Source organism: Malaclemys terrapin, chromosome 3 (genome assembly GCF_027887155.1).
Source record: "Malaclemys terrapin pileata isolate rMalTer1 chromosome 3, rMalTer1.hap1, whole genome shotgun sequence".
Lineage (NCBI taxonomy): Eukaryota > Metazoa > Chordata > Testudines > Emydidae > Malaclemys > Malaclemys terrapin.
This window is the reverse complement of record NC_071507.1, coordinates 157107934-157134789: the sequence shown is the minus strand read 5'-3', so window position 1 is coordinate 157134789 and position 26856 is coordinate 157107934. Positions and strand designations below refer to the sequence as shown.

General features: G+C 41.8%; 1 protein-coding gene across 1 annotated transcript in view; it reads right to left on the bottom strand.

The window, feature by feature from the left end:
* The window catches only part of LOC128834278 (protein eyes shut homolog), a 94298-nt gene extending 68068 nt beyond the window's left edge, over nucleotides 1-26230 (bottom strand). Inside the window, exons 1-2 of the mRNA XM_054022887.1 lie at nucleotides 25477-26230; nucleotides 23614-23727 (exon numbers count right to left, since the gene is read on the bottom strand). Coding sequence (XP_053878862.1) covers nucleotides 23614-23727; nucleotides 25477-26230 — 868 coding nt within the window. The remainder of the gene's footprint in view (nucleotides 1-23613; nucleotides 23728-25476) is intronic.
* Nucleotides 26231-26856: the final 626 nt, after the last annotated feature.

Sequence of the window (26856 nt, the reverse complement as noted above, 5' to 3'; positions counted from 1 at the left end):
ACCAGTAAAATGTATGTATGTACTAGGAAGTTTAGAGAAATATTTATACAAATAAGAAAGAAAGAATAGACACTTTATTTTTTATGTCAGTAGGACTACTGAAAACAGCACTGATTGAAATGCAATGGATTTAAGAACTGACTTATTTAATAAAACTTCTATACTTTTACTAGGGGGAATGTTTGTCTTCAGAGTAGAAAACAGAGAACTAAGCCTATCAATTGTTCTTTCATCAGCTAGGGAGTCAAAACCGAGGAGTTTTGTAACACCTTATTGAAGGTCAATTTATATAGGCATGGCTGTCAGGTACCATAAAGTGATATGTCTCACCTGTTCAAACATTTAAAGAAATATTGGGATTTGGTATACATTCTGAATAAGAAAACTGATCTGATATTTATGTCTTTATAATTTTATTTATTTTTAAATAAAAATGATGTTTTCTAGCCTCCATCCTAAATCAAATTACTCTTATTTTGGAAAATAATGAGAAATTTTACTGAATGCATTGCAGTGAAATTCAACCAAATTAACATATGGACCCAGCTGTAAATTATTTGATATTGCAAAGTAATAACTACTTTGCATTTCCATAAGTGTGCAAGAATTTATACTGTGCTCATCACAACACTATCTGGTTGCTTTCCATTGTAGAATTTGAGGATTCATCCAAGGATCACCAAGAATTTAGGACAGGATATTGAGAATAATGTGGAACATAGGAATGACGATACTGAAACAGAGCTGTAGTCCATGTATTCCTGTCTCCTGTCTCCAATGATAGATGCTTTACAGGAAGGTGCAAGAAACCCCACAGTAGACAGATGTGCGGCTGTCTGTCTCTTATCAAAGCCTCATTCTAATTCCTAGCAGTGACATACTGGTTTGAACCCTAAAACTTGAGGTTTTGTCTCCTTCCAATACTCTTTTTTGTTAACAGTACCTGTTATAACTCTGGATACTCTTATTAGCCATATAAAATTACTAATCACTCGTTGCAGATTGCTAAATTCTAAGCCTTGTTTGTAGAACTGAAAGTTTGGTGGAATGTACGCATCCTCTATGGAGGTGAAATACAAACTGGAATTTTGGCAACATACCAGGGTGTCCACCAGATGACCAAATGTGACCAGAGACTCAATCTAATGTACTATCTGAAACCTTCAACCTCCAACAGAAAAGTGCTTTCCACCACCATGTGTTTGGGATTGATCTTTATTTTTATTTTTTTTAAGTTTGTAGTCCTGGTGATTCCATTGGGAATAGAGTTGGTTGACATTTTTTTTAATTTTAAAGTTTTAAAACATTGTTTTTCAGAAATGTCGTTTTTTTAAAAAAAAGTCTACAACTTTTTTTTAATCAAAGATAAGAATTGTTTTTGTAATTTTTCAATTTAAAAAATCTGCATTTTGATCAAAAAAATCACATTTTTCCAGTAATTGTTGTTCTTTGAGATGTGGAATGGACATGTGCATCACTTTGGGTGTTAGAGCACTACTGCAATTAAGTCAGAAATCTTCTTCCCAGAGTGGTGACCATCAGTCAGGGGATGGATGGATACTCCTCATGCTTGTTCTCCTAGCCAAGAGTATAAAGGGGATGAGCCACCCAGTGTTCCCTCTAATTTTTCCCACACATGTGCAGAATGAATTTTGTTATGTGCCCTAATATGGAGGTGATGTGTGACACATCACCTTCCTATTGGTTCACATAACAAAACTCATATGGTGGGGGTGGGGCTGAGAAGCTTGAACTGCGGGAGCGAGCTCAGGGCTGGGGCAGAGGGTTGGTGAGCAGGGGGTGAGGGCTCTGGCTGGGGGTGCGGGCTCTAGAGTGGGGCCGGGGATGAGGAGCTTGGGGTGCAGGAGGGTATTCCAAAGAGAGGACTCCCCCCAGCTCTCTCTCCCCACAGCAGCACCTTGGCTGTGGAGTGAGGGAGGCACCTCTCCCCACCATGGCAGCTCTGGTGGGACTACAGGACAGGTGCCCCTCCCCAAGCCACGGCAGGTCCAGGTTGGGACTGGGTTTAGGCTGCCTCTCCCCCAGCCGCAGCAGGTCCTGGCCGGGGCTGGGTTCAGGCTGGAAGAGGGGCGCCCCTCCTCAGGCCACGGCAGGTTGGGGGCTGGGCTAGGTTGGGGCCTTTGTTTTAGTGTCTTTTCAGGAGGGAAAAAAACATAAGTAGTATATAGTCTGATCCTTATGAAAATCCAGAACCACTTTAGTAAGGAATTTGGAGTGAAGATGAATCCATATGTCCTAAGTATCTATACAGCGAACAAATATTTAATAGTAGGCTCTTCAATCTAGCAGAGAAAAGTATAATGCGATCCAATGGCTGGAAGTTGCAGCTAGACAAATTCAGACTGCAAATAAGGCATACATTTTTGACAGTGAGGGTAATTATCCACTGGAATAATTTGTTCTGGGATTCTGCATTGCAGACAATTTTTAAATCAAGATTGGGTGTTCTTCTAAAAGATATGTTCTGAGAATTATTTTGGGGGAAGTTCAGTGGCTAGTGTTATACAGGGAATTAGACTAGATGATCATCATTGTCCTTTCTGGCTTTATAACTGGAGTATGGAGCCTGGACTGAGATCTCCCCTTGAACGGAATTGATGACACTTTCCATTCTACTGGGTAGTAAGCAGGCCCACCTCTGGCATTCCCCAAAACTGGAAAATGGACTTTAATACCTCAGGTCTTGAGGGATCATTCAAGATCTCTGCTAAATGATCTGCTGGAGACAGTCTAATAGGGAGTTCTGAGACCCAGGGAGGTGAGATACTTTCAGAAATATATTGTCCTTGATGTAGAAAGTCCAGAGGCTCTGGCAAAGGGTGACTGACCTGGCACCTCCTTGCTTGCTTCTGTAAGCACTTGTTCAGAACAGCCTATAAGGTAGGGAAGAAACACTTGACAGCCAGACAAATAGCCTGAAGCTCTCTGACACTGAGGTGGAAGGAGAGGTGCTGATCTGACAGGAAAGCTTAAGTTCAAAAGTTCCCTAGATGTGCCCCAAACTGAGAGATGAAGCATCTGTAGCTAACATCAAAGAAGGTAGACTTAGAGCAAAGGGAATTGCATTGCATATATTGGCAGGGTCCATCCACCAGTCCAGGGAAGACAGAACAATTGCAGGTACATGAGGCATCATGTCCAATGGATGATGAGAGCAACAGTAGACAGACTTCAACCACTTTTGCATGACTGAGATGAAATCTGCCATGCTGAGTCACTCCCGTGTAAGCTGCCATGTTTCCTAGAAGTTCCAGACAGTTCCTTGCTGTTTTCCAGGGATAAACCTGGAATTCTTTACAAAGGTTAAATATAGCATGAAACCTGGTCTGAGGAAAATATCCTCTCACTGATGTCAAGTTGAGAACAGCTTCTATCACTTCAATTGTCTGCAAAGGGAGAAGAACTTTGTCTTTGATGATCAATAGGCTCAATGAATGAAAGAGGGATTGGATTTTCTTGATGCCTTACTCCACTTGCTGTTTGACTGGTATAAGGTCAGTCCAATTGTTCAGGTATGGCTACACCTGGCCCCCTGCCTTTTGAGATATGCTGCATCCACGGCCTTGCACTTTGTAAATTATGGGAAATGAGGGGAAAGCTGGTAATAGGCTAAAGGGGAGGACTGTGAACCAATAATGAACACATGTATGATCAATCTTAAACTCCTGTGACTCTAGTGAATAGCCACATGGAAGTGTGCATCCTGAAAGTCAAGGTTAGAAAGCCAGTCATTGTGAGATAAGGAAAGTAACCAAACAAAACTATATTTTTTATGTATTTGTTGAGGTTTCACAGGTCTAAAATAGGTATGAGGCCTCCTTTAGACACTGGAATGAGAAAATAGTGGGAATAGAATCCCTTCCCCCACACTGAATAGGCACTTCTTCTATAACCCTCAACTGCAATAGAGACTGAACTTCTTGAATCAGTACATTCTCGTGAGAGTGGTCCCTGAAAAGGGACAAGGAAGGGGGAACAGAAATGAATTGCATAGTATATCACAATTCCACTGTGCTTAGAACCCAGCAGTCTGATGTAACATGGATCCAAGACCTTATGAAGTGGGATAACTTGCTGAAGGGAGGGGAAATAACAGTGGTTCTCTGCTATGAACCAAGAAGTCAAACAGACTGTTTTGAAGTGGAAGAATGCTTGGAGTTAACAGGAGTTGGTCTCTTTTCCAGCCTGGAATATACTGGCCATATCAGCCTGCCTCAATGGATAAAAATGATCTCTCTCTTGGACCTGAGGGCAAACAGTTTTCTTTTAAGAGCAGGAGTATAAATGCCTAAAGACTGCAGGAACAAGGTGAGTGAAGTAAGATTTTTTATTGGACCAAATTCTATTGGTGAAAGAGACAGACTTTTGATCTACACCATGTTTTCTAATATCTTGGGACCATCACAGCTTCAACAACATTGCAAACAATAAAGACTTCAGGGTGACCCTGTAATCTTGAAGGGAGTGCAGAGCTTCATCTGTCTTTCCCAAAATCAAATGTGGACTATCAATGGGAAAGTCCTTTATTGTTTGTCAGACTTCAACAGGTATGCCTGATGGCTGCAGCCAAGCAGCCTGATGCAGAGTGATTGCTGTTGCCATCACTTGAGCCATTGAGTGTGTCTCATCCAATGCAGCCAGCAAAGAGGAATGGTCAGTTAGGTGGTGTTCATTTATAAAAGCTTTGAACACCGCTTTCACCTCACCCAGTAGTTTGCCTTGAAACTTAGATATTGCATCCCACTTGGGAGAGTTACCTAGATTACAGACCCTGCCAGTTCACAATTCTAACTTGTAAGACTGAAGACAAATAAATCTCTCTCTCTCTCAATCAAGTCCAGTTTTTTTTTTTTTTTTGCTTCTATCTTTTGGGAGTAGATTTAACTTGCTCCTCCCTCGCCTTCTCAGTCACAGCCACCATTACCAGGGAACCTATGGATAGGTGAGAATACAAGTACTTGTGTCTTGTGAAGGTACTTGATACCCCTCTCTCTCTCCTTTTTTTTTTTTTTTATACCCACTGCCATGAGAACAGAGAGGGTCTACTAAATGATTTTGGTAGGCTCCATAATTGCCTCATTAATAGGGCCCTGATGTATGTAAAATATCTGCCAGTTGGAGGGCAATTTTGAACCCGTACAAGAGATAGCAATCTTCTTCATCAGTTCCTGGTAGGTTTTGTAGTCATCTGTAACCATTTGCAGGACCTTCAACCTCTTTTAGACTGAGGTATCCACTTATGCCTCGTGGGGAAAGGACCCTGAACCAGCTAGGGGAAAGAAAAAGAAACAGGATCAATATGCTACAGGACATGCAGACAGGCTTTGACCATAGTTCTAACAGTACCTAGAAGTGCAGAGATTACTGATGAAGCAGGACAGAGAGAAGGCGGCAAGAGACTGGGAGAGGGAATGAGACTGGTGTTGGAATACTTTGAGCATGACAGGGTGATGTGGAAGCAGGACTGACAGAAACAGAGGGAACTATTTGAGCGATTTCTTACTCTGATGACCATCAGGCAGCAAACCGTCAACCAGAACTTGTAGCAGCCCCAGCTGCCAGCAATCCAGGTACAGACATCTCCATATCCTGCAGCCAGTGCAGCCACAGAGAACTCTGTTCGGTTGGGCAGGAAGGGGAATGAGTGAATCTATGCATCCTTAGAATAGCTGCATCCTGTTCATGCTATTTCCATGCAACCACAGGGGAGGAGAACAGGCAGACTGACAACATACAATATCTAGAGATATTTCACTCAGAGGTGTTCCTGTTGGTTTTGTTTGCATACTGCAATTATCACTTTTTAACATTCACAGTCTCTATGTCCAGGATAGGCAAACTATGACCCACAGACCACATCCAGCCATCAGATCTTTTAATCCGGCCCTTGAGCTCCCGCCGGGGAGAAGGGTCAGGGGCTTGCCCTGCTCCGCATGTGCCATGGCTTCGCACAACTCCCAGAAGCAGCAGCATGTCCCCCCTCCATCTCCTACACATACAGACAGCCAGGGGGCTCCATATGCTGCCCCCTGCCCCAAGTGCTTCCCCCACAGCTCCCATTGGCTGGGAACCATGGCCAATGGGAGTTGAAGGGCAGCACACCTGTGGACAGAGCAGCACACAGAGTTTCCTGACCATGCCTCCACATAGGAGCTGGAGGGAGGACATGCTGCTGCTTCCAGGAGCTGCGGGGGCAGCACCTAGAGAAGGGACAACATAGGGCAGAGCCACCTGTCCGTGCCTCTGTGTAGGAGCCAGAGAGGGAACATGCTGTCGCTTCCGGGAGCTGCTTCAGGTAAGTGCTGCCTGGAGTCTGCACCCCTGCCCTCCTCTCATGTCCCAACCCCCTGCCCGATCCCTGATGCTCCTCCTGCCCTCCAAACCTCTCGGTCCCGGACCAGAGCCCCTTCCTGCACCCCAAACCCTGCATCCTAGCCCCACCCCAGAGCCCACACCCCCGCTGGAGTCCTCACCCCCTCCCACACTCCAGCTCCCAATTTTTTGAGCATTCATAGCCTGCCATGCAATCTACATATCCAGATGCGGCCCTCAAGCCATAAAGTTTTCCCACCCCTGCTCTATGTAGTGACAGCTGGGATGCCTATGTTTGTTTGTAATGAATTATTTGTTTGCACAAGCCATCATGTAAGACTGTTTGGGAAACAAAGAAGCGGCAAGAAGTTTAAAATCAAAGCTTTTAATAAAGTCTCATAATAACAAGAGATAAACTGATAAGTATATAGAGGCAAACATTACTGCACATCACATTTCCCCCTCCAAAGAAAGTAGGTGGGCACACAGGGCATTGTATAATTCCCTTGCTTTCCTGGCCCCAGCCCCAATTATCAGAGGTCTACTTTCTGGTTGTGTGCTCTGGGCCTGTAAACCAGCACTCTCTTGAACCTGCTCCTGGTGAAAGCTCTCCCCATTATCCTTGCATATGTTGTGCAGTGCACAGCCTGTTCCAATAACACAAACTATCATCCAAAAAGATTTGTGGGAAGCAGATTCTTGCCTTCAGTCAGCCAAATAACATTCTAAACCACCATCATCTGCAGTTACTCAGCATGTAATTAGACCTTCCACTGCCAGGTACTCTTACAGCAGGGTAAAAGTCATGGCAGTAGGGAGTAGGCTGGGCCCCCTAAAATACAAGGGGAACAGAAACCCTAGTGATATCCCTATTACTGGAAGGGAATAAAGTACTTTCCAGTGCAAATAGATATGCATCATATCTCCTGAGAAACCCGGCATCATACACCCAACTAGTACCTTCACTCTTGATATTCATTAACTTCCCTCTGTGGTTTGAATAACAAGTGAGTAGCATCCATTCTGTCTGACATGTTCATGTGCACCTTGTGGGAAGTGAACAATGGGCCATTGATGGCCCTAATACATTTTAAAAAAAAACTATTTTCTGAATGCCAGCTATAAATTCTGAGACATTAATAATATAAACCACAGCAATAATTGCCTCACCAGCCTCCATCTCCACGGCATCAACATCTGACTTGCTAACACTAAGGTGGTTAGCCATTGACCAGTAAAGAGTCTAGGGTAGACAGCTTCCAGATGGAAACAGGAATCTGATTCTGATCTGACTTAGACTCCCTCATCTGTGTGTCCTGGCAAGTGCCTCACAGAGCTCCATGAAGGTGTGCTTTGTTTAGGAAGTTCTGGAGCCACTGCTAGTCATCCTGGGCACTTGCTTGAATGGAGGTTGTGGACAGAAGTGAGGAGTGTGCAAAGCCAGAACTGCTTTAGTTTACTGTTTTGGTGGGTTAAAACCATCTTGGGATACCACAAAAATGAAAACAATAGAGAAGTAGTATTTGACAATAATAACTTGACCTTGCTATATGACTTCAAGGACAAATGTACCCTACAAAGTGCAAGATGGAATAAGAGGTACAATTGTGACTTAGCCTTTATCGCTTCTGAAAGTGCAGGCAACTTCAGAGGGAGGTCAGGGAAGTGATCCTATGATCACAGCATAGACCAGAGTGACAACAAATGCTGTAGTTCAACCCAGGAAAAGAAAGGACTCTCAGATATTCAACTTTAGAAAAGCTGACTGGAAAGGCTTACCTCTAAACAGCGAAAGTTTTGAGAAATAGTAAGATGGTGCAGATCATTTTCTTCATGCTCAAGAATTGACTTTTTTGGCTGTGATGAATGGTCAGAAAAGTAGGTAGCATACTCAGCAGAATGGATAGCCCCAAGGTTCTGTACTATCAACCCTGTTATTTCGTGTCTACATATATGACAATTGGAATTCCCCAATGTGAAAAGAAAAATTCATGTATTCAGATAATCTTGCATTGCCACCCAATCAAAAAGACTTGAGGACACTGAGTGCATTCTGACTTCCTCCGCAGCTGTACTTGGAAAATACTATTGCACATGGTTCCCAAATGTCAACCTGAATGCACAAGTGTTTGCGCCTTTCACATGAAACATTATCAGACAAAGTGAATATTCCAGATATCATGAGATAGTACAATCCTTGAGCACTATGAACATCCAGTGTACTTTGAGGTCACATTAGACAGCATGCTAACATTGAAAGAGCAGTTATACATGCACACGCTGAAAAAGAAATTGACTGATAGAAATTGTGTACTCCAGAAATTGGCCAACAACAACAATGACAAAACAATGAGGAGCTGATCCCTAAATATGCCAACCAACCGATCTCACCCTGTGTTACTCAACTGTGAAGTACTGTGCCTTGGTATGGTCACACTTGAGCCATTCACACAAAATTCATACTGACAATCCATCCAGTAGGATTACCAGAGTGACTTTGAAACCAGCTCCCATATTGTTGATATTATTGCCTCGTACAGGTTGCACCACCATCAGTGAAGCAGGATGCCTTCATTAAAATAAAGACAAAAACCGGTGCATGATCCAAGACATCCACTGCATGAGCACATTCCACCACGCAAGAGGTGAAAGTCCAGGAACTTTGCCTGTGAAAATTCTTTATTCCAAAATATCACTGTAGAAGGCTGCAGAGTAACAAAATGGCAGAAAATCTTAATGATCTTTGGGAACCTGGTCCATTCAGAACTCCCTCCAGTCACTGACCTCAAACAAAAACAAAAATATACTCTAAATCAAGTGAGAGCTGGGGTGGCAAAGACAGATGACAATATGGCCAAGTGGAAGCCAGGGAACAACCCTCAAATGTGAATGTGGAGAGTGTAGACAAGTACTTGAAAACTACCTGATTCAGTGTCCTCTGTTAACATCCTGTAATCCCAAGGAACAATTCAAGATAAGTGACAATACAAAGTCTTGACTGCAGTTTTGGAGCAACAAGCTATCATGTGGTGGGCTAAGAAATGTTACGGGTCTGGGAAGGGCAAACAAGTTCTCCCACAGTACACTGCAATACAATTCATAGCGTGACACAGCTTAGCACTGCACAAAGAGTCATGGGATAAACCCCAGAAATCTTAATGCCTAATCCAAGTCACAGCAGTGCAGTGACACAAATAGGACCCTAATGTAACTTAGTAGTATAGATGCTCAGAGCCAGACTTGGCTAAACAGGGGCTCCCATATTAGGGTGTCCAAACCTGGATAAATTCTGGAGTGAAGACGTACCCTAAAAGTATTTACTTTGCTCATATGTAACCCATTCCTCCAGTCTTCACTTAGGCAAACCTCCAACAGATCATACATTCATGGTGGTGATCTATTCCTGTTCAGATTATGTAAAGCTTCCAAATGTCATTCTGGTGGTGGCATGAACAGAATTTTTTTTAATGTGTTGGTTCATATTTAAAGAAAAATGATGATTTAATTATTTCATCTTATAAGAAACAGCTACTCAACCATAAACTGCAAAGTAATATATTTATATCTTCACGTGCTGCCCATAGGAGTAAGGCAACCTTTTATATCAGAGGTTTCTTTACAAGTTTTTTTGGTCAACATTTCATTTAAATATAGTCTTCACAGATTAGCTAATGACATTAATTTTCATTGATACTATAATTATTTAATTTACATGACCTCTCAAATATCTGATATTTTCCTTACCTAATAGTTCAGTAAGAAAATATTTTTCTAAAACAGAGAGCAGTTTGCAGCCCCAACCATCACTGCAATGATATACATGTCAACTGATGTGTCTGCTGGCCATACTGAGTCTGATTTCTAAGCTGGAGAATAGCCAAGGAAATGAGAAACCTGTATTTAAGGGCAAACCATATCTTATCTGTAATGATTGCCTCCCATAGGGCAGACAAGATTATAGAAATGTAGTGAAAATTATCTTGCCTAATTCTGGATAATTTTGTTTTTGGTTTGTTTTCATATGATGTCATTTACCACTTGGAAGTCTGAAATGAGAAGTTAAAATCAATAATCTTAAACTTGCGTTCAGCTAAAAATGTATTTGCTTTTACTTTGGATAATTTCATACAACCATGTGTACGGGATAAGAATACTTTAAGTTAAAAAAAAATTGAATTCCTCACTTTGACAGTTTGTTGATGACAAAACCAGGTTAAAGATTATGTTTTCTTTTTCTATGATGACAGTCCTAAAAAAAGCTATTAAATATGCATAGTTTCTATATAATTAAAAAAATCAAATAATTACTTCACCCACAGTTGCAGTAATGATATGGTATCAGAATGCTTATATTTAGAATGCTGACAGGAAAGACATTTGATATCAAGGTGCATGTTATAAAGACTGTTTCTCGTGATTAATGTTACTCACAGTCTGAACGAAAGCTTTTCTTCAATTAGTGCTGTAGTTTTTAATGTAGAAATCATGAAAGGTGTCAGTCTGATACCAGGAGAGACTGAAGTCCTTTGGTTATCAGGAGTACAGGTACAGTTGTGGCCACATCAGTACAAGCTTTCGCACAATACTCTGCTAATGTGTCTCACCTCTGACCTGTAGGATCATGCCTTGGGTTTACAGGTTGTTCAGCATACCCATTTAAGACTTACCCTTTCTCTAAGAGTGGCAGTTAATGACAACCAAAATAGTATTCTTTGGAGCTGAGGACGTTTTTCCATTGGGAACTAACTAAGACCACATAGCAACAGTCAGAGGTTAATGGCTTGCCGTCACGCTACTTACCTCGGACTGATTCAATTGGTGAGATAGAAGTAAATATGAAAGTTCTTTATAAATGATTAAGATGCAGCACTGTATATCAGAAAGTGATACACAGTAGAGAGGATGTGTTACATAAATATAATGAATTCGATGTTTATAACTGCAGGTCCTGTTGTAGAAGGTTATCATTCATTTTCAACCAGAGAGGAATCTTTTTTTTTAGTAAATCCAAAATTATTGATTTTAAACAGCTCTCAGTGTAGTTTCTAGAAATGTGCTTGTAAAATAAAGGGAACTTCTTCTTCTTTTTTTTTTTATACCCTCTCAAAGCTCACTAGAAAAACCTTCCAAATCAGATACCTAATTTAAAATGTTAACATTTCAGTTATATACATTCATAACTAATAAATAAAGCCATCTGTAATCTTAATTGAACAATTCAAGCAATTAAATATTGCTGTGTATCTGTTAGAGAGCAACGCTAAACTGAAATAAAATGTCTTAAAGACCTACTCTGCCACAAGATGGAGCTGGATGGTTGCACCACTTCAACGCCTATGGAGTTATTACAGATTTATAATATCCTATTGCATGAAAATAAGTTTGACCAGGGGAAACCAGAGGTTTTATTAATTATTAATTATTATTATTATTATTGGGAGGGAGGGGTAAATCTTGTTCCAGCATGTATATATTAAGTATAAGACACTAACAAAAGTGTGACATGAACCTTAATGGTAAAATGGAATGTATATGGAGTTTTGGTTACAATTGCCTTGGTTAACCAACTCTGTTCTTATTTAAAAAACATGAAATTTAACATCTATGTTTGTTATCTTGACTCCGATTTCCTAAATGTTGTACAGTCTACATTAATGAGGGCAAAAACTAATTTGGAGAGACTATGGGTAAATAGGCCACAACTGGATTGAGAATGTAACAAAGTAAGACATAATAGCAACATGTCCCAACTTTGTTTGAAGCTGGAGGAAAAAAGTTACAGCAGCTCTATGCAGTGATTAACTTCTCCAGCATTTTGGTATTGAGATAAGGATTGAGTGCCTGAACTCTATAAGGCATAAATAGGCCTGTCCGATACTGATATCCAGGGGGACCTGCATAATCTCAAATCCTACACTGTCCTGTTGTGTTGAACAAACAATTATGAGAAAAATATCCAAACTCTCAATGTAGGCTACTGTCACAAATCCAACCCTAAATGGAATGAAAACATATTAATGATCCACCTGGGGGAAAAGGCATCCCTTTACTTTCCATCTTTCTCAAACCACTTTCCCCCCCACACACATCCTCAGCTGCTAGCATAAACCTTGCTGCCATGACGTACCACTGGATTTTGAACTGACCTGCATTTATGTTCTTATGGACTTTGATTCAGCAAAACACATACATACACACACAGCAACTCATAGCCAGCTTCAGGAGATTGCTTCCCCTCTCCTCCAGTATGCAGAAATATGACTCTTAGCAATTCCTTTCTATCTTTTCATAGAATCATAGAATATCAGGGTTGGAAGGGACCTCAAGAGGTCATCTAGTGCAACCCCCTGCTCAAAGCAGGACCAATTCCCAACTAAATCATCCCAGCCAGTGCTTTGTCAAGCCGGGCCTTAAAAACCTCCAAGGAAGGAGACTCCACCACCTCCCTAAGTAATGCATTCCAGTGCTTCACCACCCTCCTAGTGAAATAGTGTTTCCTAATATCCAACCTGGACCTCCCCCACTGCAACTTGAGACCATTGCTCCTTGTTCTGTCATCTGCTACCACTGAGAACAGCCGAGCTCCATCCTCTTTGGAACCCCCCTTCAGGTAGTTGAAGGCTGCTATCAAATCCCCCCTCATTTTTCTCTTCTGGAGACTAAACAATCCCAGTTCCCTCAGCCTTTCCTCATAAGTCATGTGCTCCAGACCTCTAATCATTTTTGTTGCCCTCCGCTGGACTCTTTCTTTTAAAGGCACAGCTCCATTGTGTCCATGGGTGTTTGTCCCTCAGGGGAAAAAATGTTATATTTGTCTGCATCCATTAACCTTCACTGGGGGGGAGGGAGTGAAAAAAGAACAAGGTAACATTTTCATATTGGTGGACAACTCAGAGGTATCCAAGCTCTTGGACACTTACCTGAATGAAAAACTACCACTTGACCTTTTGAATTTCACCCACCATTAGTTTCAATTCAAGTATATCTTATTATATTGCACACTTTAATCAGTAGCTTAAATGCGGATATATTTTTTGCTAAATAAAACCTGAGCTAATACAAGGATCCTGCCTCAGAGTACAGTAAAAACTAAAATATGCATAAAACACATTTAGGGTCAGATTTTGAAAAACAATATATGTGCAAAATGTTGGGTACACTTGTATGCTAAGGCCTGACCCAACAAAGCATATAAACTCATGCTTAAATTTAAGTCTGTGAACAGTCCCATTCACTTTAATGGGACTTAAAGTTAACTTAAAGTTAAGCATATGCTAACCACTAAGAATGATTTGAAGGACACTCTTTATGGGTTAGCATCATTTCCAGCAGTTTGTTGTGCCCATTTCATTCATCCTATACTTTTTAATATGAAAACTGGAAAAAAAATGTAAAGACTTTTCAATAGAAATTAGTTATATTTTTAAATAGTGTTTAGTCATTCCTAGGCAGTCAGCACATGATTTTAGAATCACCAAGGGTGACAAAGAGTGGAGAAATTATAGTCGCATTTATAAAGAGCATTACAGCAATCAGTGAAACATCTGCCACTGAGTGATATCTATTTCAACCCCCTGCAGGAGGGAAATGATGTATCTAAGAATCACATGGAAGCAAAATGCTGCATATATAACAATTTTAGAATGTCTGTGCAGAAAAGTTTAAAGGCTAACCTTACTTAAAAATACCTTCATAAATCTAGAGTTATATACTCATTTCCAGTTTCGCTAATTTTGAAATGTATCAGTTTACAAATTCTATACACAGTGTATAAACTACATTTTCAGATTAGAGTTCAACTATTTAAAACACATTTATGTTCTCTGTTACACGTACCATTTGGATTTCTTTTTCATTTACTTAAAATTCAGCCCTTCAAATGGAGATGTATTTGAGATAATAATAGAACACAGACCCTTTTATCTTCAGGTTTCCTGGTGAGACCTAGCCCAGGTTGGCAAGCAACTGAAAAATAATAGCCTTCCAAGAATAATCAAATGGTTATGTAAAAACAGCTGGTGATCCTATTCCAGAAATTATGCAATGTTCCACATGTGGGCTGGTGAAATTAATAATTGTGAATGTTTTCAGATATAGTTAGCCTTTTTAATCAAAGTATTAATTGAGCAATAAATGTGGATAAATTTTCATCTCTGGAATGATCATTTTGACTATTTGTTCTTCAGTATGCAAAGACAATCATTTCCCTTTCATATATTTCAAGTTAGTATTTTGAAAAAGTCAATCTTGTAATGATGGAGATAAAGGAAAATTCAACAAAATGCAGGACTGTCCTTAGTTTAAGAACACTAAAGGAAAAATATGTTCTATTGGTTAGAGCTCAGGACTGGAGATCTGGATCATTTATCAACAGCTGAATGAGCATGTAAGCTGGGGCAAAACATACAAATACCCCTTCCTGTCTCAGCAGGTGGGGCGGGAGGGTGACCAGATCGCAAGAGGAAAATATCAGGATACACGGGGGGTAGCCACAGGCTCATAGCCCCGACCAGAGCCATGCAGGAGGGGGGCGCACAGCACTAGGAAAATGCAAGAGGGCTGTACGACCCCTGCTGCAGCCCCTGCGAGAGGCTCATGGCCCCAGCTCCAGTCCCTGGCAGAAGCCCCTGGCTGAAGCCGCGGAGCAGGGGTGCATGATTCCAGCTCCAGCCCCAGCCGCACTGCTGGCTCAGCCCAGCTGACAGTCACCTCAGCTCCCAGCAGGGCCCGTGAGTGCAACCAGGGGAGGGGGCTGAGTGTGGGGGAGTGAGTGTCTGGGAAGACTGTGGTGGGGTGCTGGACTGTGAGGGGGTGGAGGGCGCTGGGCAGTAAGGGGGGTTGTGTGTTTGGGGGTGCTAGGCAATGCAGGGGTCTGTTGGGTGGCACTGGGAAGCGGGAGAGATCTGTGTGTGTTGGGGTACTGGACAGTAGGGGTCTGTGTGGGGTACTATGTAGTTGTGGTAGTGGGGCTGTGGGGAAGGGCACTAGGTAGTGAGGGGAGATCTGTGTGTGTTGGGGAACTAAGGAGTGGGGGGTTCTGTGTGGGGTGCTGTGAAGATGTGGTGAGGCTGTGGGTGGGAGGGCACTGAGCAGGGGTGATGGTGTGCAGGGAACTGTGCATTTTTGGTGGAAGGGTTGTGGGGTGGGGGCACTAGGCATAGCGGGTCCAGGGGATGCTGGGCATAGCGGGTCAGGGGGGCACTGGATGGGGGAGCTGTATGACATAGCATGGGCCTGCCCCCAACAGAGAAGGGGCATGCTGGCAGCACAGGGCCAGGTGGACCAGTGTTGGTCTGACCATGCCATGCATGCCCATTGACCCGGCCGGACCTCCACCCGCTTCCTGACCTGAGGGCTGGAGCAGGGGGAGGAGGTGAGGGAGTGGGATCGTAGCGGCGCTTACGTGGGTCCTAGGATCAGGGGCGGCCAGGGGGGATTTCCACGTGCTGCGCCTGTCACTAGCACCAGCTCTGCAGCTCCCATTGGCTGGAACCACGCCAATGGGAGCTGTGAGGGCAGGGGTGCAGGTGTGGGCAGAACCCCCTGGCTGCCCCGACCCTAGGAGCCAGAGGGACCTGCCCAGGGCAGAGGTAGAGTCCTGATGGCGCTTACCTGGGGCAGCTCCGGGGAAGCGGCTGGCAGGTCCCTCTGGCTCCTAGGGTCAGGGGTGGCCAGGGGGCTCTGCACGCTTCCTGAACTCACAGGCCCTGTCCCTGCAGCTCCCATTGGTTACAATGGAGCTGGCGCTGGTGGCAGTCGCAGCTCACGGAGACCCCCCTGGCTGCCCCTGCGCCTAGGGGCTGCACCTGCGCCTAGGGGCTGCAGGATCCTGCCGACCACTTCCCAGGAGCTGCATGGAGCCAGCTAGGGAGCCTGCCAGCTAGGTTTACCAATCCACTCCAGCCCCTTGCCAAAATATTGGGACAAATGGTGTCCTGACCATACATCGGTCAGGACATGGGATGAACAACTAAATATCGGGACAGTCCCAGTTTTATCTGGATGTCTGGTCACCCTAGCGGGGGGTCAGACCACCGGGGTGATTGCTAACTCCTGGGAGGGCAGGGACAAAGGAAAAGTTCATTCCTACACATGCTGGAGCTGAGCCCCTCCTTGTGCTTCAAAGTGTACATGGGAGTTGTATTAATTTAGATGGAATAAATGGGCCCCAAAGTGTCAAAGGTGTTAACATGACCCTCTCACTGTCCAACATTAAAAAGTGTTAAAGAAGATTTGTGGTTTCATATACAGAGACCTCAGCCTGCTTGGTATCAGCGTAAACACCTAATTAAACTTTTAAACCTTTTATTAAAACATACAGAAAAGAAGAGGGACGACTAAAGCATTTGAAATGTAAAGTACTAAGTAAGGTTTTCATTTTAACATCCCTTCTTTGCTTTCCTGTTAACTGGAGAGAGATTTTAGAAGGAAGCTTCCCTCTCTTTCTCCCCACACCCCATGAGCCTTATAAATTGTAATCACTGTCCATTTTAGGGAAAGAGATGAAATTAGTTGAAACGGACTGAAGGAGTTACTGCTGCTATTAAAGTCTAATCCCATTTCCTACCAGACAAAGCAAGACAAGCACATAAATGCGGAGAGGAAAGAATAGCAAAGATAGAAAAGGAACCTTCTGACTCTGGTGTTGACTCACTTGCAACTTCACTGCTGGTAAAACAAAGGCATAATACAAGCTCCTATATGCCACCTGAGACCTTGCAAATTTGTACCAGCCCCAAGCTGTTTCAGGGACTGCTTTCACCTGCCTCTTTCTGGTAACAGGCTCACAGTCTTGACTGGCTGATTCATAGATTCTAGGACTGGAAGGGACCTCGAGAGGTCATCAAGTCCAGTCCCCTGCCCTCATGGCAGGACCAAAGACTGTCTAGTCCATCCCTGATAGACATTTATCTAACCTACTCTTAAATATCTCCAGAAATGGAGATTCCACAACCTCCGTAGGCAATTTATCCCAGTGTTTAACCACCCTGACAGTTAGGAACTTTTTCCTAATGTCCAACCTAAACCTCCCTTGCTGCAGTTTAAGCCCATTGCTTCTTGTTCTATCCTTAGCGGCTAAGGTGAACAAGTTTTCTCCCTCCTCCTTATGACATCCTTTTAGATACCTGAAAACTGCTATCACGTCCCCTCTCAGTCTTCTCTTTTCCAAACTAAACAAGACCAATTCTTTCAGCCTTCCTTCATAGGTCATGTTCTCAAGACCTTTAATCATTCTTGTTGCTCTTCTCTAGACCCTCTCCAATTTCTCCACATCTTTCTTAAAATGCGGTGCCCAGAACTGGACACAATACTCCAGTTGAGGCCTAACCAGTGCAGAGTAGAGCGGAAGAATGACTTCTCGTGTCTTGCTCACAACACACCTGTTAATACATCCCAGAATCATGTTTGCTTTTTTTGCAACAGCATCACACTCTTGACTCATATTTAGCTTGTGGTTCACTATAACCCCTAGATCCCTTTCCGACGTACTCCTTCCTAGACAGTCTCTTCCCATTCTGTATGTGTGAAACTGATTTTTCCTTCCTAAGTGGAGCACTTTGCATTTGTCTTTGTTAAACTTCATCCTGTTTACCTCAGACCATTTCCCCAATTTGTCCAAATCATTTTGAATTATGACCCTGTCCTCCAAAGCAGTTGCAATCCCTCCCAGTTTGATATCATCTGCAAACTTAATAAGCGTACTTCCTATGCCAATATCAAAGTCATTAATGAAGATATTGAACAGAGCCGGTCCCAAAACAGACCCCTGCGGGACCCCACTTGTTATGCCTTTCCAGCAGGATTGGGAACCATTAATAACAACTCTCTGAGTACGGTTATCCCGCCAATTATGCACCCACCTTATAGTAGCCCCATCTAAATTGTATTTGCCTAGTTTACCGATAAGAATATCATGCGAGACTGTATCAAATGCCTTACTAAAGTCTAGGTGTACCACATCCACAGCTTCTCCCTTATCCACAAGACTCGTTAGCCTATCAAAGAAAGCTGTCAGATTGATTTGACATGATTTGTTCTTTACCAATCCATGCTGGCTATTCCCTATCACCTTACCACCTTCCAAGTGTTTGCAGATGATTTCCTTAATTACTTACTCCATTATCTTCCCTGGCACAGACGTTAAACTAACTGGTCTGTAGTTTCCTTGGTTATTTTTATTTCCTTTTTTTAGTTTGCTCTTTTCCAGTCTTCTGGAATCTCTCCCGTCTCCCATGATTTTCCAAAGATAGTAGCTAGAGGCTCAGATACCTCCTCTATTAGCTCCTTGAGTATTCTAGGATGCATTTCATCAGGACCTGGTGACTTGCAGGCATCTAACTTTTCTAAGATTTTTAACTTGTTCTTTTTTTATTTTATCTGCTAAACCTACCCCCTTCCCATTAGCATTCACTATGTTAGGCATTCCTTCAGACTTCGTGGTGAAGACCGAAACAAAGAAGTCATTAAGCATCTCTGCCATTTCCAAGTTTCCTGTTACTGTTTCTCCCTCTTCACTGAGCAGTGGGCCTACCCTGTCTTTGGTCTTCCTCTTGCTTCTAAAGTCTGGAAGTCTGAGCTAGAGTCTAAGTCTAAGCCAGACTCTTACTAGGCAGAGGGCTAAAGGAAAAAGATAGGAAAGAGGAAATAAAATGGGAAAGGAAAAGGACACACTGTGAGTGCACATGCGCATGCACAACAAAATTTCACATCCCAGGTGGTGTTCAAGATTTCGTTGAAACTGGCAGTGTCATCTGGGTCACTCTCTCTGGCCTGAGTAGGACATCTCCCAAAGTCTCAGTGTTGCCACATTGGATCCCGGGGTCCCAGGAAATAGTGGGGGTTCAGCTTGCTCCTTCCCCTTCTTTAAGTTAAGTCAGCATTATTCCCAAAAAAATCTCTTTGAGGGCCCAAAAAGGGAGTGAGAGCCTGTTCCCCACTGTTTTATTCACCAGTTAGGCCTAATTTCCAACACACCAATTTTGGCCTATTAATTTACAGTTCCACACATCTCTTGTTTATCAAACATGATCTTAATACGGTCCTTGAATTATATCAGTAGGTCTTTTTGTTTGGACTAATTTGATCTGTCTCCCTTGGGCAACTTTTACCATCACCATTTATTGTTATAGGTTATTGTGACATTTTATAAACTTTTTCACAGTTGAGCTCACCCTGATGGTAAATTTGTAGGCCCAGTTATCACAATAGATTGTACCGGGGAGGGACTCTGCCTCCTCTTGGCCAGGCAGGGGGTGGGAGTAGGGGAAGCTAATTAGCTTTCACCACTGCCCCCAATTTTAAGCTTTCCCAGAAGTCCAGGAGCCATCTTGCTACCCTGCACTCCCTCCCTCTAGTTGAAGTATACTGAGCTGTGTTTCCAGGATGTTGTGGGCCTGACTGATTACCTGGTTTAGGATCAGGAAAGATTTTCTTCCATTTAGCCAAATTGGCAGGGATACAGAGTTTTCCATCTTCCATGCAGCATTGTGAAGGCCCAGCTTAGATTAAAAAGTGTGAGAATAGAACATTACTGATAGGAGATATTCTAGGAACGTTTGTCACAAGTTGTGGATGATTTTCAGTGTAGCTAAAGAGTAAAAGATTCAGCTCCCAGAAATAAGTGAGATCCAGGTTATAGCTGGTAGAGATTCTAACTGTAAAGACAAGGGGTGACCTAAAGTCTTCACAGACTGATGTTTCCCCTTTGTACCCTCTATCCTCCCATCTCTCACGTGGGGGAAAGTGAGGGGATTCAGAAGTGTGCCCAGCCTTGGAGGGGTTGGCTGAAGAGGGTCTACCAGGCAAGCTATAGCTTTTTGGCTTTTTTTCCACCCCAAGCAAAAATAAAAAAATAAATAAAAAAATCGGGGCAGCCAGAATGGCAAAGCAAAAAAAAAAAAAAAACCTGTGGGGCGGCCGGAGCCAGGGTGCAGGGGGACTCCTTGCACTGCAGACGTGCCCCAGCTAGTGGGGGGCGAGAGGGAGGGAGCGGGGGGAGAGAGAGAAGGGGGGCGGCCAGGGCTTCAGGGGGGCGCTCGCCACGTGGTCCCGACCGCCGCACCGCCTGCCGGGAGGACTCCGCACCGCTCCGGTTGGTGGGGAAGGAAGGACGCAGGCTGCCCTGCCGGGCTTGCTACAGTTCTGGCACTGGCTGGGGCAGACGGCGCGCGCAGCCCACTCCCAGCAGGGCGCTCCCCTCCTCCGCGCTGCCACCCCCTACACGGTGGCCGGAACGGCAAACAAAAACAAAACAAAACAAAAAAGCGGCCATGCCACCCTAGGATTGGGCAGAATGCCTCCCCATAGAATCTGCCGCTCCAAAGCACAAGCTTGTTCGGCTGGTGCCTGGAGCCGGCCCTGCTACCAGGCATTATTGTTTATAAGACAGCAGCTGTAACTCTACACTGGACCCATTTAAACGTCTGGTATGTGAGGTTAGCGCCACTTCTTAAGTTAAGTTAAAGTTGTGGCTTGTGTCTACCCAAGTTTTCCTGGTGAACTCTGTCACTCACTTGCCTCATTTGTAAAACAGAAATAGAAATATCTACCTAACAGAAGGATCATGAGTCTTAATTAAGGTTTGTAAAGCACTTTGAAGTTCTTTGATAAAAGCACTATACAGTCTAAGTCCAAAATATTTGATTACTGATAATGTAATTTTTGGTGAATTTAGCTTTGTTTCCCCTATTAGAAAATCAGCTTATTAAAAACACTCATTTGAAATGAAACCAATACAAAATGTTTTTTTGTTTGTTTTCTTCTATATTGACAAATGGAAGGCTGACTACAATAACAATCTAGCAGGGGGGAAAAATCATCCCTGTACAGGAATATTCCAGAAAGATTTTAGCTTGAAAAATCTGAGTTATAATAAAGTTTTTGATGCCTGAAATATAGCAGTTGCTACTGGTGAGTAGATGAGAGTGACGCTGGCCCAACCATGTGCAATAATCTGTTAGGATGAAGTTCTGTGTGCATTACTCTATATTCAGAATATTGCTGGATTATCAATGAATAGCAAAGAATATAATAAAAATAACCTAGTTCATTCTACTATTGGATAAGCTATTAGCAAACTAGTTCATTTTATCTTATTTAAATAACTTAAAATGAACAGTGGTCCCAACTTCAGCCCCAATGTTTCTAGAGACCTTTATTAATTTTCTTGTCTATTTAAATCAAAATAAGAGTTAGAGGGGTAAGAGATCAACTATTTCTGCAAATAATTCAATGTAGATTGAAAGGTATGATGAACTTTTATTTCCAGCTGCTTTATTTTGCTACGGCAGTATTTACAATATTCATGCTTTGAAGAACTTCAGGGAAGACCAGGAAAAAAATCTGCTGAATTCAGCCCTTTTTGGCATTCCTCTGGCTGGAGTTTCATCAGTTAAACTGTTCACTTTATCACACCTCAAGTATATATCCCAACATGACCTCATAAGTAATACACTCAAAATCTGTACAGCAACTATGAATGCTTTTGTACAGCCACCTATTTCAGAGTTTAGTTTAGAGCTGTCATTCTTAATCCTCCTTTTATAATGGACAATTTCAGGTTTTGGATTTTGAGCTAATTATTTTATTCTCTTGTTTAGTAACTTTCCCCGACTTCTCTGACAGTTTGTAGAACTCAGTTTGTTAAAGGGTTACTAGCTGACATATTGGATTCCTATGTCAGCACAACATATAATTTACTCCTCCAAGGTCTTGATTTAAATTAGGTTATGCCGCGGTTACTGGAACTTGTCCTGTTATGATACCTTAATAACAAGAAAATTAGTTCAGGTTAGCCAACTCTGATACATAACACACTGGGTAGCTCAGTGATCCTGAATCCAAAGATATTTTATTCAGTAATGACTGTTTAGTACACTACAAGAAACATATCTTTCTTATATTGTTCCAGTAGTAATTATGTGTTATAAAGTACTAGAGACATACTTTCAGTAGTGATAAAGTGTAATAGATTTATTAATAGAAATTTGGCATTGATTAAAGACAGAACTGATTATATGATGCAGGAAGATCATTACAACTCTTAGGTACTTTTTAAAATAAAGGTTACTGAACACAGATGTTAAATTGCTGTGCCAAAATAAGAAATATAAGAAAAGTAAAATCTATTGAACCAGATGCTCAGCTTGTGTTACTTGGTGTAACTCCATTGATTTATGTCAGCTGAAGACTTGGCCCCAAATAATCATTGTTGGCATCAGATAGCTCCCACAAAGTTGTAATAAAAGATATTGGAAAATTGTTTTAAAAGCAAACCTATAGGGAAATATTTTCTATTAGTTAGAGCAGATTACAGGGATCCAAGATTCCCAGTTTCTATTCCTGACTCTGAACCACACATGAAGGGTATGATGTTTTATGGTTTTGTAGTAGGTAGGTAGTCTGGATATAGTATCTGGTTCATATGTAGTGGGCAGATAAGTTGTTTACTTGGGAACACAGTGTGTGTGTGTGTGTGTGTGTGTGTGGCTCCCTGTGGACCAGATGGAGTAAGGGGTGAGGGGCTGACCTTGGTATTGGGAGGAGGAGGAGGAGGAGATGATGATGATGCCGCCTTTTATTCAGTTTTCTCAAAGTATTTTATACAATCTTTGAAAGAGAAGTTTGTAAATTTGCCTTTTAAAAGCAGGAAATTCACAGCTAAGTTTCCAACACCAACCTCCCCGGTATGACTTCTCATACTCCTCCTCTAGGTCAGCCCCCCATCTGGCCACACACACACACACACACACACACACACACTGTCCCCAAGTAAACACAATATTTCAATATATTTTATTACAACTTTGTGGGAGTTATCTGATGCCAAACTCTCACATGCAGTTAAAATACATTGAACCTGGTAAAATAGAAGCCATGGACAGTCTAAACTAAGGCTGAATTATCCATGACCAGATTTTGATACCCTTACTTAGCGGTTCTGAAATTTGGGGCCATGAGCAGGTGCTAGGTACTTGGCAACACCTTCCTGTTTGCATATTACCAAAATGGGAGGGAAAACCCATTTATATAGGAAGGGGATCCCAGTATGGAAAGGATTGAGAGCCATTGCCCTTACATTTGTTGATTTTCACCTTTTGCCGTAAGTAGTCTCATTGTGAGTTCACAGGAGAAATGTGTGTTTCAGTTATGATTAAAATTAACTTAGTTTTCCACACAGATCTCAATTTGGAAACTGCACATTAACAACTCAATCTGTTTCATGTAAATTTCTGCTTTACAATTACTGTTACAGCATAGAAAATAAAATGAATTGCTTACCTGTAAAGTCTTTGTCACATTCACAAAGAAAAGTATTTGGAGTAACATTGCTGCAGTTGCCATTCAGACAGGCATGGGGCTGGCACTGTCCAATTATTTCTGAACAGTTTTTACCTAGTGAAATCATAGTACAATAGTAAGGTAGCTTTTTTGAAGAGTCAATTCTATACTGAAATTTTCACACACACACACACACACACACACACACACACACACACACACACACACACACACACTTTGTTAATGGAATATTAAGCTTACAAATTTCAGCCCAAATAGTTTGTCTCACAAAAAGTTATAAGCAACTGAAAACAGTTTTAATGGGAAGTTTTGGGCAACTTTATATTCATTGTTACCAGACCCCAAAATATTAAGATACAGACATATGACTGATTCAGAGCTACTGTTGAAGCTTTAATTTAGTATACATTATTTGTTTCTTGGTTATTTGAACATAGATAGCTTGTATTGGCTTCCTAGAAACTGCAAATCCTAGAAACTGCTCGAAGGTGGAATCAGTTTTTGCATGAATTTTGCTTAACATGCAACTCACTGGAAATTACTGCATCAGTCATAAATTGCTTGTACTTTACAGCATATGGGTCTAAATACCATATCATTATGCTTGTCACTTGAATTGTTGCTATGATATTATTCACACTTGAGCAAATATTCTGTTTAGTTAACATTATGGGAGACATTTTTCCTTCACTTACACCCGTGTAAGCACATCTGCAATATCTGCTGTTTTAATCTTTGTGCTCCTCCTTGCCATACAGTTTATTTAATATTAGAACTTGACTGGCAATATGAATTGATGGCAGTAGCTGAATCCTGTCCATTACAGTCTAGCAGAACAGTTAACAATATGTTTAAATAATACTTGAACAAATGAGTAGCCTTACATTTCAGCAGAGTTCAAATCCGTACCTTCCACAAAGAAACAGGCACAGTATGTTTTCTGTTTTCACACCATTTTTACTAAACTTTGGAAAATATGTATTAATCTTTTCATAACTTTGCCATTGTTCATAATTGGACAAATTCTCTTATATGTGAATGCATTTGCTAATAGAATTATTGCATGGAGATAACTTAATATAATTATAACATTGATCAATGGCAAAACCTACTCAAAATATTTAATTTCTTATTCTATGATCACATATCTATCACTCATTTAGGTCACAGCCTTGTGTTTGGGGTAGTGAGGAATCATAAAATTAAAGGTGGGATCAACAGACCTTCTGGAATTCCCAGATTTGCAGACATAGAACACAGTCAATCATACCTTTTTATGGAGGGCACCTTACTTCTCCCTATACAACCAGTAATTTCTATTGGCTGCTATACAGGAACAGAACCACAGCCTTGCCTCATTCCTCCCCTTTATTTTCCATGTTGGGGTGCAGTAAAACCCCCAGAAAGTATAAATGGAGCAAACCATATAATTTCTGGGGGCCTAATTCTAAATCCACTCAAGTCAATACAAGGTTGCAGAATTATGTCAATGGGCTTTGGATCAGGCCCTCAGTACAGGGATTGCAATACTTCCTGACACTTAGATAAGCTATGCAAAGAGTGGGAAAGAGCTCATTTCACCTTTCCCCACAAATGTTCATCTGGGAAAGTACTGCAAAATCTGATCCTAAATTATTGCACAAATTTACCATAAAAAACCTTAACTAAGTGTACTGTAATCGTGTCAATAGGCCATCAGATGCACACTCACACACAGAAATGTATTTACTGCATTTACTTTTTTATATTTGTTTCAAGCTTCTTTTTAAAGTTTACAGAAAAACATTATATACTTCTACAAATATTATCTATCTATTTGGGGGCGGGAGGGGAGAATATTACCTGCAAACTGTGAGGGACAGGTACATTCATAGGAATCCCCAATAGTTCCTTCTCTTGTGTCAGTACAGGAGGCATTGTTCTGGCAGGGTTTACTGGAGCATGCCTCAAACTCCTGGCAGAATCTTCCAGAATACTGTTGAGAACAGTGGCAGTTATATGCCTCTTCCCATACATGGCTTAAGCATCTGCCATGTCTGGAGCAAAAAGGTGCATTTGAAGACTGTTGGCAAAAGTGCTGCTTCACTGTTACATTGAGCCGAAGGCCCAGGTTGCATAACGGTGGTCCTTTGGTCTGAACTTCTGCAAAATAATGAGTTCCTACTCCAAGCCACCGAGGGTCAACTTGATGCATCCCTTTTAACCTGCAACCAAAAATCAACTGATCTTGAAGAAAGTCTTTTGGGGGGCACCTAATAAATTCTTCCATGGAAACATTCCCCAAATTCATCCCATGTGACTGAAAAGATGCCTCTGAAGATATGAACAGACTATCCCCCAACTGAAGCTGCAAGGGACATATTTGAGGGACATTCAACGCCTGCTGTTCTAGGATGTTCCTTTCAATATTGGTATTTATATTCCAGCAATCTGTGTAGAAGTTTGAGCAGATGTTGTTCATCAGAGTCCATTTCATGATGTGGTGCTTTGGGTGTCTGTGCCATTCCACACTCATTTGCCTTTCACATATTATCTGTCCATTTGCAGTGTAGGTTTGAAGATACACCATTACAAGAATGATTAATTTTATAGTCATTGTTTAGGCTAGTGAATTTGAGTTGTCACAATTGCATAGGTACTGAAGACAGTTTTAGAATAAGTGTCTCTTATTCACTGGGATCTGTCTGCATTTTCTTGTTTGTTGTAAAAAATAGCCTTTAGGAATACAAAATAGAGAAAGAATATAATCTGTTTTTAGAAAAATTACAGTAAACTATCAGTGCAGCCAGAAAGCATTTGATACATTCAATACTAGTGATAAATATATCCACAATGGGACAGAGTCTGATCTTAGTTACAGCCATATGAAGCTGGAATAAATCCTCTCAAGCAATCAGAATTACACCATCACAACCACAGTTTTATTCTGTCCCTTTCTCTATTACAGCTGAAGATCTGGGACCTGTTCATGTACACATCCCCAGAACCTTTGCAGTGTAAGGCAGAAAAAAGGTGTGGAAAAACTTTTGTTATCCCCACTTTAACTTGAGGAACTGAGGGTGTTGTACTTAAAGTACTGCGCAGGATCTTTTCAGGGGGAATAAGGCAAAACGCCACATTTATTAGTAATACATGTATTCATTAACACTGTATTATATGCATATAATATATTACACTTACACTCACACACACACACACACACACACACAAACACACTCCCAT